The sequence below is a fragment of the Leptinotarsa decemlineata genome, unplaced genomic scaffold, assembly GCF_025532065.1.
Source record: "Leptinotarsa decemlineata unplaced genomic scaffold, Ldec_3_MD MMD2_tig00026354_RagTag_RagTag, whole genome shotgun sequence".
In the NCBI taxonomy this organism is placed as follows: domain Eukaryota; kingdom Metazoa; phylum Arthropoda; class Insecta; order Coleoptera; family Chrysomelidae; genus Leptinotarsa; species Leptinotarsa decemlineata.
The window spans coordinates 17,485,571-17,505,112 of record NW_027412702.1 but is presented as its reverse complement, the minus strand read 5'-3'; the positions used below and the strand labels follow the sequence as shown (position 1 = coordinate 17,505,112).

General features: G+C 34.2%; 1 protein-coding gene across 7 annotated transcripts in view; it reads left to right on the top strand.

Moving 5' to 3' along the window:
- Nucleotides 1-19,542, top strand: part of Ziz (dedicator of cytokinesis protein Ziz) — a 47,890-nt gene that overhangs the window by 19,875 nt on the left and 8,473 nt on the right. For all 7 annotated transcript variants that reach the window (XM_074184055.1, XM_074184054.1, XM_074184057.1 and 4 more), the window contains exons 10-19: nucleotides 719-1,285; nucleotides 1,343-1,489; nucleotides 1,903-2,280; nucleotides 2,339-2,609; nucleotides 4,867-5,355; nucleotides 6,690-6,956; nucleotides 7,010-7,291; nucleotides 16,804-17,012; nucleotides 18,487-19,038; nucleotides 19,105-19,315. In XM_074184055.1, the coding sequence (XP_074040156.1) occupies nucleotides 719-1,285; nucleotides 1,343-1,489; nucleotides 1,903-2,280; nucleotides 2,339-2,609; nucleotides 4,867-5,355; nucleotides 6,690-6,956; nucleotides 7,010-7,291; nucleotides 16,804-17,012; nucleotides 18,487-19,038; nucleotides 19,105-19,315 (3,373 nt within the window). The remainder of the gene's footprint in view (nucleotides 1-718; nucleotides 1,286-1,342; nucleotides 1,490-1,902; nucleotides 2,281-2,338; nucleotides 2,610-4,866; nucleotides 5,356-6,689; nucleotides 6,957-7,009; nucleotides 7,292-16,803; nucleotides 17,013-18,486; nucleotides 19,039-19,104; nucleotides 19,316-19,542) is intronic.

The window sequence follows — 19,542 nt, the reverse complement described above, 5'->3', positions numbered from 1 at the left end:
AGTATAATTTCTAGAAGTGAATATTTTTTCAAAAGTCTTTACATTTTATATCTTCAGAGCAGAATTTTTCCAAATTATTTCTAGCAAGATCTTCATTAACAGGTAAAAACTTGTACTGTACTTATTTAATTATGTTTTGAGAGGTAGAAATCGTACATGCCCTATTTAAAAACTTGAGTATTTGATTAAACAAAATCATAAAACAATTCAAAGTTGAGTAAAAAAACAGTTTTACCGAGTTATTTCTAAAAAGAAGTATTTATCTATGTATTAAGAGATAAAAATATTTCAAGTAATGACATACAAGGTTATCAAACTTTGACTGACTTTTTGATTGAACAAAATTATAAAGAAATTGTGTACTGAATATAAAATGATTTTTTTTTCAGATTATAACAATCCTGCAAGTAAAAAACATTTCCATATTACTGACAAAGCTATTTAAAACTTTGTGTTTGTGACTTAACAAAATTATAAAACTAGATCCGTATATAATTGATTGTTTTTACAGATGAAAATCATACAATATAATTTGCTGTTGCATAAACTAAACGCTTGGGTATTCAAGAAAACATTCTGAAATGGTCTGAAGAATTATGAAAATTGACACTGTTTCATTTTTTTGTTTTTCGCTGATTTGTGTAAAACACTCTTTGAAATAAAGATTATTATTATTATACCGTATCAATTTATTAAAAGATAACGAATTTTTTTCCAGAGCGCTGGACCAGAAATCACTTGGATAGACAGCCAGAGACCAATATTTACCGTTGGTTTCAACTTAGTTTCAACAATAAACACGAAAGATCAACACCTGTTCAACCTTTTCAATCACGCAGAGCGTCTTCTAGATCCGAAACCTTCAGCCCTTCCTTCGGAAACAGAAACTTGCAAAATTTTGAAAGCTCTTCATGCGATTCACCTAACCACACTCATAACTTTCCTTCCGACGTTGTTCAATCAACTCTTCGCTCTATTAGTCGCAACAAATAGCGAGGAAATCGGACTGAACATCATCAGGGTGTTGATAAATTTGGTAGACATGATATATAACGTGAACCGTAAAGAGATATTGCAAGCTTATGTGAAGTTTGTTTATGTTTCTCCAGAAAGCAAGAAGAATATCACTGTTCATGAAGAAATGTGCAAGCATTTACCGACTATTTTACATCCAAACAATACTGATTTTCTTGTCGTTAATAAGTTCATGCATCATTCCGATTTCTTTTTTGAAATCATTGTCAAAGGGATGGCGCAGCATTTGTTGTCGACTGGGAGAATTAAGGTTGGTAAACTCTGTTGCGATGTATGACTTTTGTCAGTTATCTGTTACGAGTTGTAGATGCATCGACACGAGAGGTTTTCTACGGAGTACCTGAGTAGAGTGGAGAATTTGATGCATGTTTTGATTCCCTATGTTCTTAACAAGTACAAGGAAATGCCACTAGAAACGAGAGAACTGAATAAGAATATGGCGTATTTTTTAAAGGTAAAACTGGTTGGAATATTGCTGTCTGTTCAAAAAATAAGATGAATTTTCATTTTGCACAAAAAATATTTTCAAATGAACTTTGCTGCCACACACTTCAGGCCCAAAATTTACGAAAAAATTGCATGGCATGAGCCAACTGAAATGCTGACATCCTCAACAACTTCTCTAATCAGCACCTAGAGAGATAAGTTTTTGCGAAAAAAATTATTATTTTCGGTAACCTAACTTAACCTATAATATTACCTTTTTTTCCAATATTCATGTGGTAAAGCAATTTACAAAACGATTTTAAGAAGTAACTAGTATAAATCGAAAAATGCATTTAAAATTTTTTCAATTCATAATCATGAGAATAATCAGTTTTCCTAATCACATCAGCATTAATTAAAGTTTTGACTTTAATTTCACAGAAATGCCTTTCTCTAGTAGACCGAGGCTTTGTATTCAAGCTCATCAATAATTACATGGACAAATTTAATCCGGGCGATGCAAAACCATTACAAGAGTGCAAATTCAGCTTTTTAGAAATTATTTGCAATCACGAACATTACATCGCGTTGAATCTTCCGATACAATTCAGCAAACTCAGTCCCAGAAATCGATCTCCTGACTGTTCGAAAGAATTCACCCTTTCCGAGGAGTTTTGCAAACACCATTTCATCGTCGGATTGCTCTTACAAGAGATCAAGACATCCTTGAATGAAGTTACGCATATCAGAAAGATAGCTTTGATTACGCTGAAGAATCTTCTCGCCAAGCATGAGTTAGACGATAGATATAAGAGTAAGGTGAGTCAAATAATGTATTATTTAGGTTCGTGTACAAACCAGACTGTTGTATTTGTAGGGTCAGATGAACAGAATCGCCATCATTTACCTTCCATGGTTGGGGATTGCTTTAGACAATCTCGCTAGGTTAGATATGAAAGGAGAATTGGATGATGAGGGTAACGACAGTATTCATAACAGGATATCATCTAGTAGTTCTTACTTGTTTGGAAAGAGCTCTGCTGTAAGCGAGAGTACGCCACGAAACCATAGGTTTACGTTACATTTTGATAAGGACAGTCCGATTCATATGAGAAATTCTGCATTTTTTGAAGCCATTGCAGGCCAATGTGAGTATATTTGTTTGGGGCTGTTTTTTTTATTCTGCATACGTTAAAATTTATCCAAATCCTTGTGATGAACAGTGGATTACTTTTTGATCTGACTGACTAACTCACTTTGTATTTTATTGCAAAAATGTCATGTAAAGTAGGATGAAAACGTTTTCTATTGATAAATTTATATGATTTACGAAAGTCATAAAATCATTTCTTGTTTCATCAGTTACAATAGCTTGTTAATCTGACCAACATACTTTCTGTCGCAGTAATTACACCTTGTTTTATAAATCTCAGTCTTCGAAGTTTTCATCATCTCATCTTCAGCGTTGCCTAAAACTTGTTGACAATGAGCAACTGTAGAGTCCTTTATTTTTATGTTTAGATTTTTGAAAATATGATCCAACTTGTCAGTTTTTCGTGACTCATGTGGAACAACAATAAACTTTAAATCACTGTATTTGTCAAGGTTTGTTTTTATAGAGACACACTCTAAATTCATGTTTCCGAACTATCAGCTATGTTTGAAATTTATCCATTGCTTTTAGCTATCTCTAAACACATTTTTAATGTAATGAGTATGCAATTAAAATCGTTATTGAACTAATGAAGTTAATGAAGGGTTTAACTGGAACCTCTATTGTAAATTAAATCCAGAAACAAGCACTTTTCTCAATTACCAGAAATGCAATAGTCTTCTCGACGCGAGTTTCACTAAGCACCAAATTGGCGTTTTCAGGAGACGAATATAACTAATTCCTTTCTCCAAAACTGGTCTGTATTTGCGGGTACAAATTTGCGAAAAATTTTCTCGTGAAGGTTCCCGCTAATTTCAGCATATTGATTCATTGAAAGAAAATACAATAGGCTGTTTGGACCTTTGTCACTGTTCATGCCACACTTAACTAATTCCATTTTTCTAAAACTACACCTGACGATTTGATCTCCACAAACTTCATTTGAAAAATATATCACAACATGTTTCGCTAAAACATTAGCTTTTTCAAGTGATTTATGGAACATGTTGTGATATATTTTTCAAATAAAGTTTGTGGAGATCAAATCGTCAGGTGTAGTTTTTGAAATTACTATGGATCTTCATCAAGTAACGGCCGAATCAATCAGATAACTAATAATTCCAATTTGAAAGCATGTTAAAATCTAGCATAAACCGATCTCAACAATTTCAGACAGTTTTCATTCATTCTATGAACGTTCTTCAAGGCATGTTTAGCGACATAAGATTTTTCTGGTCTTCAAAACCAGATATTTACTGCGTGTTCTTTGAAACGAGTTTAAGTGGCTCGCTTAGTTTGACTGATATATGCTTTGTCACAGTCCTCACAGTTTATTTCACATATCCTTGACTTTACATTTTGTCTTCAACGTTACCTAACATTTGTTGATGTGAGCAAGAAGTTTTGAAGGCTACTTTCACGTTCAACTTTTTGAAAATATTATCTAATCCGTTAGTGTAACTTGGTTCATATGGAAGGATAATAAGCTTTGAATCTAATTATTTTTGGAAAGTCTAAGATTCTCCCTAAATGTAAGGTTTTTAACTGAATCATCTACAATATTTGAAGAATGTGTGTTGCTTTAGGCCAATAATTTTGTGTTGTGGACAATGGTGCGAGCTATCTGGCATATATATATATATATATATATATATATATATATATATATATATATATATAAACGTACTGGTATTTTTCCTGTAAACATCAAATTCTAGACCCTGGTTACTTCTAATCATTGAATCATTCAAGAATGTTAACTCCTCATTGTTTTCTATTTTCAAACTGCTTGTTTTTGGATTCAATAAAGTTAACATTGTATGAATGTAAATCATTTTTATTTCATCACAGTTTAAAAAATAAAATTAGGCATTCTAATCTAAATGTTACTGCCAACTCACAATCATTCAACATCTTGTTCATTCAACAAGACATTGTCACAATATTTTTTACCAAAAAATTTGAACAGATATTGGATAAAGATCAATTTATCATTCAGAATAAATAAATTCAAATGTGATTTCGAAAAGTATTTAGTCTTCTAAAGCTGCACAAACTCTTCAAACACATTTTTTTTTAATGCAAACCATCAGTCAACTGAGTTTTTCTGCTTAATATATTCTATATATTTCATATTGAAATATTCCCTATTATAAACTGTTGATGTTTCTTGGAAATTATAATAAAGTAAAATCAAAGTACAAAAATATCAAAACTATATTAATAACATGCTTTGAAAATTATTTTTTCAGCTCTTGTTAATGGTAATTCTCTGAGTATAGACTCTGACATCTCTACGATGTCTGGAGATGCCCAGTCAACTATTTCCCAAGACCCCAGTATAATAAGGGAAGAACGTCTGAGAATCGATGACACGAAATCTCACAATAGAACAACCTCTCACGTCCAAAGATACGATAAACTCCAACCTCAGGAAGTTAAAGACGTCCTGTTGATATTTTTATTTGTTGTTAAATATCTCAGTGAAGAACAGTTGACAATGTGGTGGCAGAACTGCAGTGAAACTGACATCTACAACTTTTTCTCCATCTTGGAAATTTGTTTGCATTGTTTCAAGTATGTGGGCAAACGAAATATTAAGACAAACGACAACGACAATGCAAAGGCAAAGTCAAAAAAAGCGCACACCCTGCCTGCTAGGATGAATCCTTCTGAAATGAACCACGAGAATACAAGTACTCTGGTTATTCATACCACGAGGGAGAATCTAATTAGCACAGGTATGAAGTAATTAATGAATTTGAAAGAAACCCATCTTATAAATGGTTGCTGGTGCCAAACTTTTTTTTCAGGTGACATCCGCTTAATTTTTTTTTGTTATTTGGCCATTAGCCTCGTGTTCTGGATAGTCAATGTTGATTACTTCACGAGCCACCTAGAGAGATTTTATATTTTATGAATTGATAATAATCAATCAATGACCGTTACACATGCGGCATCAATTTGTGAATCCGAAATGAGTGGACAAAGTATTCAAAAGAACCAAATGGCTATTGCTCCAAACAACCTAATCTTTTGAAATTTACGTTTTTGGGTCAATTTCATGAAGTTCATCAATACCCTATTAATTATTCTGTAAAAACATTACGTTTCATCTCTGGCAATTGAAATATTCCAGTATGCGAAACATTAGATAGAATCATTCCTGAATATTACTGGAGTTCTTTGCCAACACCAAATCGTTATTTTTAACACCTCGACACGACACCTCGAAACTTAAATTTAATCTTCCTCTTGAAGATGATCACTTGGTGAACGAAACACGTGTCGAGGTGTTAAAAATAACGATTTGGTGTTGGGAAAGAACGCCAGTAATATTCATTACTACACCAAAAGTTAAACAGTACATCATAAGAATCATTCCTATTTTGACAATAAAATTTAAATTTATGATATGAAATTAATGTGCTGTTAAATATGAAGTGGCCACAGTATTTGTGAAAACAAGTATTTATGAAGTAACAAAGAAATGGAACTATAGAAACTTTTCGAATAATAACATTAAACTATCAAACGATAGTAATATGTCATCAATTGGCCCCTAAATTTGAGAAATTGACGACTCGTGTTTGTATAGCATTTACTCTTCGATGTTCTGAGTGCAAACTATCATCCAAATAAGAGCTCTCTCTGATTGAAAGCAAATATCAACTGTTTCGTTTTCGTTTTTCACTTGTAGAAGAAAAGCATATTATATAAAAGTAAGTGTTTTATCACATATTTCATTGGTGACGCAATGTAATCTTTCATTGCCTTAACTGTAGATATTTGCTGGTACCAAAATATTTACTTATATTTAATTTTTTTTTAACTTCACAGATTACACTTCTGACACCATAATGAGATTTGAATCAATAAATATCTTTATTTTCTTACAAACACACATCAAATACCATTCTAGACTTTACTACTTTCTTATGTCATTCTTTGAACAAAAAGTACTATATACTCGAAGAGTTCAAATTGAAACTTAAAATTATCAATCTCAACATACCAATCTGATTGGTGAATCTACTTTTTTGTGAAAATCCTGAATGAAACTCTTTTATTTTAGAAAATGAAGTGTTGAAAAAACAACAAGCAATTCTGGAACAACACTTAGCAACCGAGATTGGCCTTATAACTTTAGATTGCATGGGACTGTACTGTATGCATTTCAAGAAAAACCTGATGAGTACAGATGGTGATAATGACATTATGAAAAAACTTTTTGACATTTACCTCACCTTCATTCAAATTGGACAAAGCGAAAACTTGTTCAAGCACGTTTTTGCTGCTTTGAGATCCTTCATCAATAACTTTTCCTTGATTTTATTCCAAGGTGAGTTGATTCGCATTTGCGAACGTGGAATTGAGCTTATGTTTTTCTTCAAGGAAATGCTGTGTTATGTGGACGGTTGTGCTACGAGCTCCTAAAATGTTGTAACAGTCGTCTGGCATCAATAAGGCAGGAGTCTTGTGCGATCCTGTACCTTTTGATGAGGAGCAATTTTGAATTCACCGGTCGCAAAGGACTGACCAGAGTCCACCTGCAAGTGATAATATCTGTCTCTCAAATGCTCGGCAACATCGTAGGACTGAACAATGCCAGATTCCAAGAGAGTCTGTCGTTGATCAACAGTTATGCGTCCAGCGATAAAGCTATGAAAGGATCAGGTGAGTCATATGTAATGAGTCATTCAAATATTGCATGCAAAATGTGCGAACCAACTATGTCTATATATTTTACTATGGGGAGAGAGGACTTGAGTTTATCCTGTATCAACGTGCCCCTTACGGCCTTGAAAATTTAGAATGTACTATGGTATTGCCATCTATTGGACAGTAGATGAGCTATTCACCTTTTTCACGATATCATGGAAATTGTAAGGAAATATTTCATTCTTAATTTGAAATAGAATGCTGATGTTATCGAATTTAATGTATTTACATTCAAACAAATAACAAATATGTTTATTTACATGAGTTTTTCGAAAATTCCAACACATGACGTCATTTTCAAACCACTGCTATATGTTCAGTATGAGAGTATAAATAAATGTGATGGGGACAAAAGATTTATTGAAGGGGAAGGTTTGTTATTTATTCATTTTGATCAGTGGAAGGCAAATTTTGCATTATGAGACAATTGGTATTATTTTTTGCCAGTATATTGAAACAAAATGAATGTTTCTCCCATTTCAAAGTATTAGTCTTGTTGAGTTGAAGAGTTTGTAGACGTAAGGCATGGTAGTAAGTAATACTTTGTATAAAACTGGTTGCATCAAAATGTCAACAATATTTTACCGTCATGGTAATAAGAAGTATAATTGTAAAGTTTCACGCCAATTTGAAGATTACAAAGATATGCTTAATATCCTTGGTAATCGGTGTCGTTTGTAAGTAACTGTGAAAAATTGGATTGCAAACTACAAAAGTGATAAACTCCCCAATTATTTTACAAACTTCACCGTAAAACGATTTAATATTCACAAACTGTATTTCCAAAAATATGATGATGAAGAAGAAGACTCTAAATATTGATAAAGAACTTGATATGATTTTATCAAACCTTCGAATTATGTTAAAATGAGCATCCGAGACACTGAATATTTCTTATGAACGTGTTACTGTGCTGTTACTGTGGATTAAGTTTAGATAATAACTTGAATAATAATTTATAATTTTCGACCAAGATAAACTACGATTTGTATATCTACTGTTATTCAAATACATTGACAAATTTGAAATTTCTTTGATTTATACCATTTTCCATAGACAGCAACGAGTTGCCTCCTCTATCACTTGATTTGTATCCCCTTCATTTCTTTTGTGAAGATACAAAAAGATAAAAACCATGGAACATATCCACAATAAGAGAATTTCAAAGGCTTTGAAATGTAATTTCACTTTATGGCTTACTTTAAGAAAAAATCGAGTGGTTCATGCAATTTTTCTAATGTTGACACTATTCCTGAAAATAGCTACTTTGTTTCCGTTTGGCCTTATTCTGTATATCATTTTAAATTTCCCTCCAGTTTGGAACAGGTACGCCCTCTAGATTAACTAAAAACAAGATCAATAAGGGACACCAGTGAAAATTACTTTTTATGTGGTAATATTTCCTCCGTGTTTTTGAAAGTTATACTAGTGTAGGTATTCATCCAGAAAAATTGCCAAAAATATGAATCATCTTCGCCAGAATAAACTTGTTATCACGGAAATAGGAAAGTACAATTCATCGATGAATGTTATTCTTCGTCTCACGTGAAATTAAGAAATTTATATCTGTAATCTGATATCTGGACTACAGAAGTGAAAAATACGTCAAGAATGCCATCTCTAAGTGATTGAAATAACGAAGGAGAAATGAAGTAAGCCATAGCAAATTCATAGATTTGAGTGACGCAAAAAAATTTTTTGAGTGACGCCAGAAAAAAATAAATTTGAGTATTAACAATTTCAATTTTTATTAATGCATTTACTTGAGAAACTAATTATTTTTTCGGCAAAAAGTAATAAATTGAGTCGGATGGATGCTTACTGACCTGTTAAAATTAATTGGGCATCATTAGGTTATCTGTTGGTACACTATGAAGCAACATTACTTTGTTGTGAAAGTCCATTCACGAGCGATTTCACTTTCGAAAAAATATTCTAGCAATTAGCAAAAACCTCTCCTGCTTGCCTAATAAGTACCCAAATTGATAATTACTAATGATATGCATACAAATTGAATGGTGAGGGTGCATGGCAGTGTATGTAGGGGTGTCTCCATTTCTTTTCTTTGGTGTCTCCATCCTTCACTCTTTTTGTCTGCCTTTTTTATGTCAGTAGATGTTCTTTTATGTCTCTGTGCAAATGAAGGGTACCTTAATGATCCGTTATATATTTTCCCTTGTCCCTTATTCTTATTCACTTTGAATTATTTTCCAAGCCCGATTTCGATTTTTTTATATTTGGTTGTATACATCTATTCGATAGTTATACAAGTTAATGATTACAATACTCTATAAATTTTTCTTTTGTTTTTTGATGACATAACTAATAATCCAACAACTAATTCAGTGACGGCTCGTGCATTGGAGAACAGGGGAGGCTAAAGTCATAAGATTATATATACACAGAAAAACCCGCCGGAGGCACGATCATTTTTTGGGGTACCAAAAACCGCTTGAGAAATTAAAAAAATTGTTGATATTTGCTGGTTTTGGGATTCTTGGAGATAAAGAAGAGGATTGAATCCATAAGGGATATTTTTTATGATTCAAACTTCATATCTTTTAGAAAATGAAGTTCCAAATTCTGTTGATAACTAATTATTTTTGTGAAAAGAACAAATACCTTCGGTTTCGTATTCGAAATGTTGTTTTTTTGTGCTTGAAGGTATATTTATACTTGTTTTAATAATAAATACAGATAAGGGAGTACCATTCAACTGATAACTTCAAAACTTAGTCATTAGTTTTGCATAGCATTTGTGAATAGTTGAGTTAGTGCAAAATCATGTTAGGTGTGGCTTCAGTTCGTTGATTTTTATGTCAGAAAGATATTGCTTCTGTATTTTTCAGTACATCTGCTTCAGACATATTACTTTCGGTAATTTTTTTCTCCCACATTGGATGTTATTTTGATATTTTGTCTCAATATGTCAAAAAATTTAAATCTATATTTTCACATTGAAATGAAAATGTATGTTTTCCTTTTTTGTTTTGTATGGAAACTCTTTGCTGCAATAGAATAAAAAAAAATTATATTAACAGATGAAGTTCGCTCAGCTAATGATTTTTTGAAGAACTATCAAATAGTCAGTCGACAGCCGGTTGGTCCGACGTGGGTGATTTGTTCACTCACTCAATTGACCGCCGTTTTGGTCGGTGGTTCAAGCTGCAGGCTGAACGGTCGATTTTCACATGATATCGTCCAACCCGTGTTAGGAATCAAACGTTAAAAGATAAGACCTCGTTAGTCCTTAGCTCGCACAAGTTTCGACTTCTGAGGGTTGTCGTTCATAGGAATGCGACAGCTGGGTAACGGAAAAACATATTTTAAACATATATTTGACAGTTCTTTGTTCATAATTTAAGAATAAAGATAGGCTCGAATTGAAAAAAATAATGTTTTGGAAAAACCTACTTCTTTATCAGTATTTTGCCTCATTGTGGTTTTTGAATTCGTGGGTACTCTTTGTGAATCTCAGAATATATTGAATTACTTTGGAATACACTCTATACTGCAATAACACTTTTCAATTATTCATGATAATAATTACATATTTTCACTTCTTTCCAATATGCATTTAACTGCAATAGTAGTTTCCATCAGTTACTGGTACATCAAATAGAAAATAGAATAGTTTGATGTACTGTTAACTGACGAAGCTGCAGTGTAGCGAAACGCGTTTTGAATAAAATTTATTGTAAAAATTCTTTTGATTATTATCATGAATAGTGTTATTAATTTTCATCAAGTAAAGAGTGAGAGTATTCATAAATTCATATTAATTTACAATAAAAATATAAAATTCAAATATTAAATTAATGTATGGCTCTTCAGCTTCCTGAAAGTATGTTGCCTGCAAGTAGCCGTCGATGGATATCTCTCGAATAATTTCACCATCAATGCTGCTGTTCCCCAGGGATCCATATTGTCTCCAATCCCCTTTTTATTGTATATCAACGACTTATTGGAAAAAATCAAGAATCCAATATATTGCTTTGCTGGCGACAGCACGATTGTCTCGTCATTCCATTTGGATTCCAGGACATCGGCTACGGAGGCACATCTTCACTGGCAGCAGGAGGTTGCATATCTTAATGAGGATCTAGAAGTGATTTCGAATTAGGGTGAAAGTAACCAGGTTCAATTCAATGCCAATGTCAGGTCATACAATTACGCTTTCTGCTTCGATAAGTTTGTTGGGGGTTCAAATGGACACGCAATATGTCTTGGCACAATCATGTCGCTGGAATTGCAAAGGCTGCTTCTCAAAAGTTTGGAACCCTGTTCCGAATCAGAAAACTGTACACACCTCAGCAACTTTTGATGCCTAATGAAGCTCAGATTAGACCTTCTTTGTAGTATTGTTCTCTTGTATGGAGCTTTGCCCCCAAACATACCCTGAAGTTGCTGGATTCCATCTAGAAGAGATCCATCTGCCTGATTGGAGATGCAAACATCACGTGCAACCTTGATAGTCTGGAACATCAAAGAAAGATTGGAGATTTGTCTCTCTTCTATAGATACTTTCACGGGAGGTGTTCAAATGACTTGGCACATTTGATTTCACCAAGAGCGGTACATATCAGAAATACGCGAGGACTGTGGCTGCTCATCGTTTTGAGGTTCAACTCAGTACACCTCGAACTTCACTGTTTGAGATATCTTTCCTCTGGAGAACTTTGTTTATGTGGAATAAACTTCCTGAGAACGTTTTTCCAAATAGATTTTATCTCCAGCGACTCAAATACAGTGTCAATCGCTACTTTCGCACAGGCACCGCTGTGAGTGCGACTTAAGGATTTTCCCGTAGTGCTTGTGTTTTGTCCCTAAAAAAAGAGGAAGTTAATAAATGTATGTTCAATGTATACAATTTATTGACGTTTTATGTGAATTAGTTGAAATATGGCGTTGTTATCCGTACGAAGTCGAGGCGGCGCGGCGGTGCTACCTGTTCGAAGCCGGGAGACTTTCATCCAAAAACGCTGCCTAATCCCTTTGAAACATAACAGTAACAATCATGAATTGTTCCTCTTTTATAGATCTACAGAAAAGTCCGTAATGACATATGTTTATATTTTAAGGATACCCATTCATACGTTTAAAAAAATGGTATTGAAACGGATACGATATAATTTCTTATCAAATTAAATTCTTGAGTTACTGTGAACACATCATGCACATTATAAATAATTGCCCTTCACGTAATACAATTTGAATTAATATCTTAGGAACTTCAACTAGCGTTTCCTAATATGAATGATAACCAGTCCGTGCAAAACTTATTGTCAAATCATCTGAAAATAGAACTTTTAACGGGTTATGATGATCAACTGTATTGCTAAACATACGCCAAACTAACTGACCGTTATAAGAAAACAAGTATACTGAGGCACCAGTCAATCTAATAATGACACTGATGATCTTCAAACATGACTCAATCTCTGAAGGATGCACCAAACTCTTACGAATGTTCGAAATAGAAGAACACTTCAATCTAACAGATCACTATTAATAATCTTCATGCAGTCATTGTTCGCTGTGGTTCTGGTGTTGATTCTGGTCATTATTACGCATTGGTCAAAGACAAAACGGACTGGTTTAACTTTGACGATAGTACTGTCACGAAGTGTTCTGGCGATGTTTTCAATTTATTGGAGCCTCTGGAGACAACCCACATTTTGTTTTATGAAAGAGAGGACATTGGTAGATTAAGATCTTCAGATGATGTGGTGCGGGTTTTCCTGCAGCTGAAAAAGCAAATGCGCCACTGAAATCAACGAAATCGACCCGGAGCGCCAATTAATTTTTGTTGTTTCATAATTTCATGATGTGTATTACTTTCTTCTTCAATATATTTTTTTCTTAGGAGTCATCACAAAAATAAAACTATCGCGCGACAAAATAAATTCAAGCGACACCCGTGGTGGAGAAAAGTTCTAATTGCATAGATTTTGTTTCACGTCGTGAATCACTTTCAAGCTCAAGTTTTGTGTTGTCTCTATATGAGGATAGATAGGTATTCATTTCGAAATTAAATAGATAATTGTGGTGAACATACTTTTGTTTGTGTGCATTTTATCAAAGGTCATTATTATGAGTAACAAGCTGATGCGACAGATCAAAACCAAAATTTCGAGAATAAAATCGTGATTTCCAAGAAACAAACAATAAAAATTTGTAGCCCTTCTGCACTTCCGTATTTTTGTATTCATAAAACTATTTCATAGAAAAACTAATAACTTTCGCGAACTCGGGCTTTTTTATTTCAACTTGTGGTGATTATTACGAGATAGGAGATGGTCATACAGGAAGTATATTTGATAACGGGAAGCGGTTCAACAAATGTCACTCATTGTTTACTTGAAATCCACACTCGACCGCGGGTTGCGAGAAGATCGAACGAAGAACGAAAAAATATACGGTGATTTCGAAAACAGGGTCTGGTTTGGCAGTACCTACCCAAACAAAAGAATTATACAGCTGCCTTGATCAGGATCAATGGATTCGCATTACCTACGTATCCTTCAGTAGGTAAAACATCTTCAACAGCTGAACATCGTTGAAAACGCCTCAGTTTACCCTTACCTGTGTGAGAATGTGCCAGTGAATAACAGTGAAATTGTGCTGCCTCGATGCTCGTGTAAAACAGCCTCCCAAACACGTAAATTTGCAGTTTCGATAATTGCATAGTTTATTACCCGTAAAAATTCCATTCTTATTGACATACCCACACTTGTTGATTGGGTTGATTAAAGTTGCGACTTTCATTCGGATGTACATTGTTTGACAGTGGACTGCTAAATTCTAAAACCAGTCTGAGAAGGCAGGCAAAAGTGGATGACTGGTCTATTCAAAAAACATAAAAGTGCTTTGAGGAAAATAACCTCGAAGATATATTCTTGGTTAAGTATGTATATATGCATATTTTTTTCTAGTAAGACTTTAGGAAATGTTAGGGAGGTTATAGAATAGTATTTTTGAATTGTTTCGAATTTTTATCGGAAATGAAGAAGAGGCACACCAGCTTTTTAGTTATTTCTTCTTATTTACTAATTGTTTTCTTTGGCAGAGGCGTAGCTATGAATATTTGAAAGGGAGGAGGATTTAAAAAAGACCACTATGATGGGCCAAAAATTTCACCAACTTTCGAGTATATTTTCGTTGTCAAATTTGTGATAGATATTGGTGGGAGATTTAAAATAGATGGTATATACAGAACAAAACCCATGACAGTGTCTTGTCGTAGGTTGTAATCAAAGATTTTCAAGCAACAATTATATTATATTTCTTAATGTCAATACAATAATTGAAGACAAGTGAATTGATAAGAATGTCATTATGGTGTATAATAGATGTTTTTGCCAAATGAGAAAAAAATATGATTCTCCAAAATTATATTATAATTGAGACTATATACTGATAGTTTATATAGTCGAGTTTGTTATTGCTATTTCAAAAACAGCCTATAAAAGAATGGAGATCAAATATTTTCATTTAATATTGAAAATAGTTTTTAAATGGCAGTGAACCTTCCATACTTGAAAAAATTGGTTGAAATCTTCAAGTACGATGTTTGATTTTAAAGTTGAACTACCATACGATCTGAATAAATTTGGAAGTTGATCTCCTGCACAAGAATCATCCCAACCTCACTAGTATGGTCTATTACTTCTCCAATAAAAAAATTTATGAATTCTATTTAACCAAACATAGTCAACACTTAAATATAATTTATAACGTTAAAAGCGGATGGGTCATGCTAAGAATGTATAACAGTTCACACTAAAAATCATGAAACTTTCCTGGACAATTTGGCATAGTTAGGAATAATCATAAATATGAAACCAGACTGATAAATTACCTATAGTGATTATGTGAAGCCACGATATGGGAACGTGTGATTTCTCCTTAATGGTGGTTCATTAGTTAGGGGGGGAGTAACAATACTTGGATGTGGCATATCTTCGGTAGCCAAGGAGTGGGTTCTGATACCCTCCTTTTCTTTCTTTAGCTACACCCTGGTCTAGAATGCTGTCTGTTGGACTGAAGGTTCTCCTTCACGAATGTTAAGGCAGAGGCGTTTCGAGATTTATTATAAGAGGTACTGGCATTTGATTTGATTTTTTCGACAATTCTATAGCCAAAATGTAATAACTAGCTGTGAAAAATTGATGGACTAAATTGTCGTTGGAATAATAATTAAACGAAAAATACAATTTCTCTACTTTTCAATATTAGTTGTTTTTTTCTTATGTTAAGAATCTCTTATGAAATAATTATTTATATTTTTAACTGTATTTATGTAGCTTTCATGATATTATTGATTTAGACGTAATATTTTACTCTTTGAAAATATTGTATTAAGAACACATCTATTGAATTGCCTAGCTAATGCACTCTAATAAGAGATTATTAAAAGAAACATGTTAACATAAAATATCATCGATAATGATAATCATCAGCATAATCACCATAATTATTTGGGAATATGCCAACTCATTACTGCTGGTAATGAGAGGGCAATTGACTACCGACACCCGGTAAACTCGTTACCAAAGACAGGCCAACTCATAACATGGCGTGTTCCCTCTATAAAACAATTTTTTAGAAGATTAGTTTCAACTGAACTAATTTTAACAAACTGACCATTAGTCCAGCAGGTGGCCAGTGATCAGTTTACCTTCCGCATAAGAGAAACTTGAAAATGACCTGAAATTTTCGGTGTTGAGTTGATGTGCTTATTTATCTCAATGATGATTAACATTGGTGACGAGTTTACCCTTACTGGATTGATACAGTGACAAAAATCTCAAAAATTCCTGTATATTTAAATATTTACGCATTTATCGAAAGCTAGTGTGACGTCATGAGATATGTGCGATTGTCGGAATAGCGTCTGAACGACGTCTCAGCTGTTATTAATTGAATCATTCAACGTTTGAGGTTTGAATGAGGTATTAAGTTCAAGACATTTTTATTAAGGCAGACAAATAAAATTACCACGAGTTCTTATCTATTGTTATGTTATGTTTATGTTGTATTGTTATCTATTGTTAATTACCTTTATATGTACAGTGTCGAATCTGTCACTGTTTTATATTTCTATATATATATATATATTTGTTTTTAGTTAGTTATTATTAACGGAAAAACATATTTTTTTCAAACAGATTTCGATAAGAATAATGAATGATTTGTATCTAATTAATAATTGAAGTTTTTTGAAGTTCAATTTATCAAATTAAAATTTTTTCAGCAATCAGAAATAAAATTGAAGCGACATATTTGATTTACTTGAATGTTTGGGTAATGAATAAAGTTTTGCCATCCTATTCATTTATAAGTAAAAATGAATTAATTTGAGCTGATTTGAATCCTAGAGTCCCTATTTTTGAGAAACAAACACATTTTTCATATGACCTTCAATACTTTTTTAACCCTCGTTTCCTTTGGATTTTTCGTTACAGGGTTTCCTGTTGAAGTGAAAGATTTGACGAAGCGAGTGAGAACTGTTCTAATGGCGACAGTTCAAATGAGGGAACACCACCATGATCCTGAAATGCTGGTCGATTTGCAGCACAGCTTGGCCAATTCCTATGCTTCTACCCCAGAACTCAGGCATACTTGGCTTGAAACGATGACGAGGCATCACGTTAAAGATGGCAATTATTCGGAGGTGAGCTAATCTTTCAAATTCTGTTTCGGCAAAAGTGAAACGTAATCGAATATTGATGAGGAACAAAAAAAAAAGAGTTTTTCATATTGTTTGTATAAAGATAGAGAAATAGGAAGCCAAAATCTTTCCTAAAAATTATCAGGCGGTTCGACGTGGTTGCATTGTTCACTCAGTCAATCGGCCGAGGTGTCTGTCGGTGGTTCAAGCCGCAAGCTGTGTTAGGAATCACACGTTAAAACGTGAGACCTCGTTAGTCCTTAGCTCGTACAAGTTTCGACTTCTGAAGGTTGTCGTTCGTAGGGGTGCGGTGGCTGACCTTGGCTTGACTTTCGCTTTCATCAGGTTGAGTGGGGTGAAGTCGGAAACTGACGGACTCATCATGGCTTGCCAGGATGGTGTCTTTAACACCTTAGTCTAGCGCAGTCGCGTGATGGGTATAGAGGTTCCTGACACAAGGTGCAGGGCCTGCTGTGAGGCGACCGAGATCCTAATGCACTTGCTATCAGCATGTCCAGCATATGCGGTCGGGGCCTATATCCATTGACATAACGCGGTCCTAAGAGTGCTATATTACCATCTACGGCATTCTTACGGTATTGACGAGACACCGGTGTTGTTCTACGCTCCGGGGATATTGAATCCGTTGTGGGGAACGAGAAGTGCCGAATTTATTGGAACTATTCATTCCCCACCCTCAGGGTCATACAAGCTAATGAGCCTGATGTAGTCCTTCTTGACCACCAGAGCAAGACGATATTTGTCATGGAGTTTTCAGCTCCTGGCGAGACGAATTTCGACAGAAAAGAGGAGAAAAAACGGATGAAATATCGAGATTTTCTCTTCGAACTCCGCAGACTTTATTCAAACCACTCTGTCAAGATGGTTGTTCTGATTATTGGAGCCCTTGGTGGAGTGATGCCCTTTCTACTCTCGAATCTTAAAATCATACTGGCTTGCCGCACTAAGGCAGAAATCTTAGCCACACAGATGCAGAAAGCTGTCATTCTTGGCTCACTGTGCTTACTCAGGGCACATGCACACTGTTCTGCAACATAAAATGTAACAACGTCAGACAGATTGTACGAACATTAAAAAGAAAAACCATCAGTATGCAGTAGGAATAAAAACATCTTGATATAAAAAGAAGTTAACAGCAATCCAGATATTCCTGAATTGAATATGGTTCCAACTCTATAAGGAAATCTTCCACACATTTTTTAAATTTCTTAAGGCTCTCACGGGATTTGATATTTTGTGGTAATTTATTGAAGAACTTGATTGATGCATATGACGGATGCTTCTCTGTATTGTAAATCATACAGTTTGAAACAATTTATTTTTGAATATCCTGTTGAATGATTATTTCGATCACCGTTTATTTAAAAAAATTAAATAAGTGTTTCAGCAATTACTGCAGTTATGAATGATAATATAAAAATTAGTATGACATTTTTTATCAGAAGTGAATTTGTAGGCTGCCTGTTGTCAACTACATATCGCTGCTCTCATGGCTGAGTACCTAAAGCTGAAAAAAATCCAGAAATGGGGTGCCGAAAAATTCGAGGGCATCTCTTCCAACATTCCCAAAGACGAGAAAGGACTAAAACTGGACTCTGGCGTGCAAGACATTCAGTACGGGGAGATCACTTTGCTCGAACAGCTTGAAACGTGCGCTGACTTTTTACACAAAGCCGAACGCTACGAAGTTTTAGGTGAACTGTATAAACTCATCATACCTATTTACGAGAAAAAGAGAAATTACGACATGCTTCGAAAATGTTACAACGCTCTAGCAGATAACTACGAGAAAGTAGTTGAGACTAACAGAAGCTGCAGGCGACTACTGGGTAGATATTACAGAGTAGGCTTTTACGGGCAGGCGTATTTTGAAGACGAGAACGGTTTGGAGTATGTGTATAAAGAGCCGAAAGTAACCTCTTTGAGTGAGATTTCCGAAAGGCTGTTCAAGCAATACTGCGACAAATTCGGACCAGACTGTGTAAAAATGATTCAAGACTCGTCACCGGTAAGATAAGAAATAACACTATTTTCTCAAACGTTCTAACTTTTTCGTTGTTCGATAAATTTTCAGGTAAACCAAGCAGACCTCGACCCCAAACTAGCGTACATCCAAGTCACACACGTACGGCCATACTTTGAGAAAAGTGAACTTGAAGAGAGGCAAACGGAGTTTGAACAGAATCACGACATTAACTGTTTCATGTTTGAAACGCCTTTCACGAAAGATGGCAAGGCGAGGGGCAACCCAGAAGACCAGTGGAAAAGGAGAAATATATTAACCAGTGAGTTGGAATTGATTGGTTATTTTCTTGTGACTCACCGATTTGTGTTGACTCATTTCATTCATAACGTGAATTTATGTCATGGATAAAACTAATCTATATGCCCTTCATCTGTTACACTTGAAATCAGATTCTTTGCAAACCTATATTTATTTATTGTTCAGACTGTGGAAGGTTGAAAACCCAGAAAACATCAAGGAACATTGGCTCTACAAAAAATTATGTAT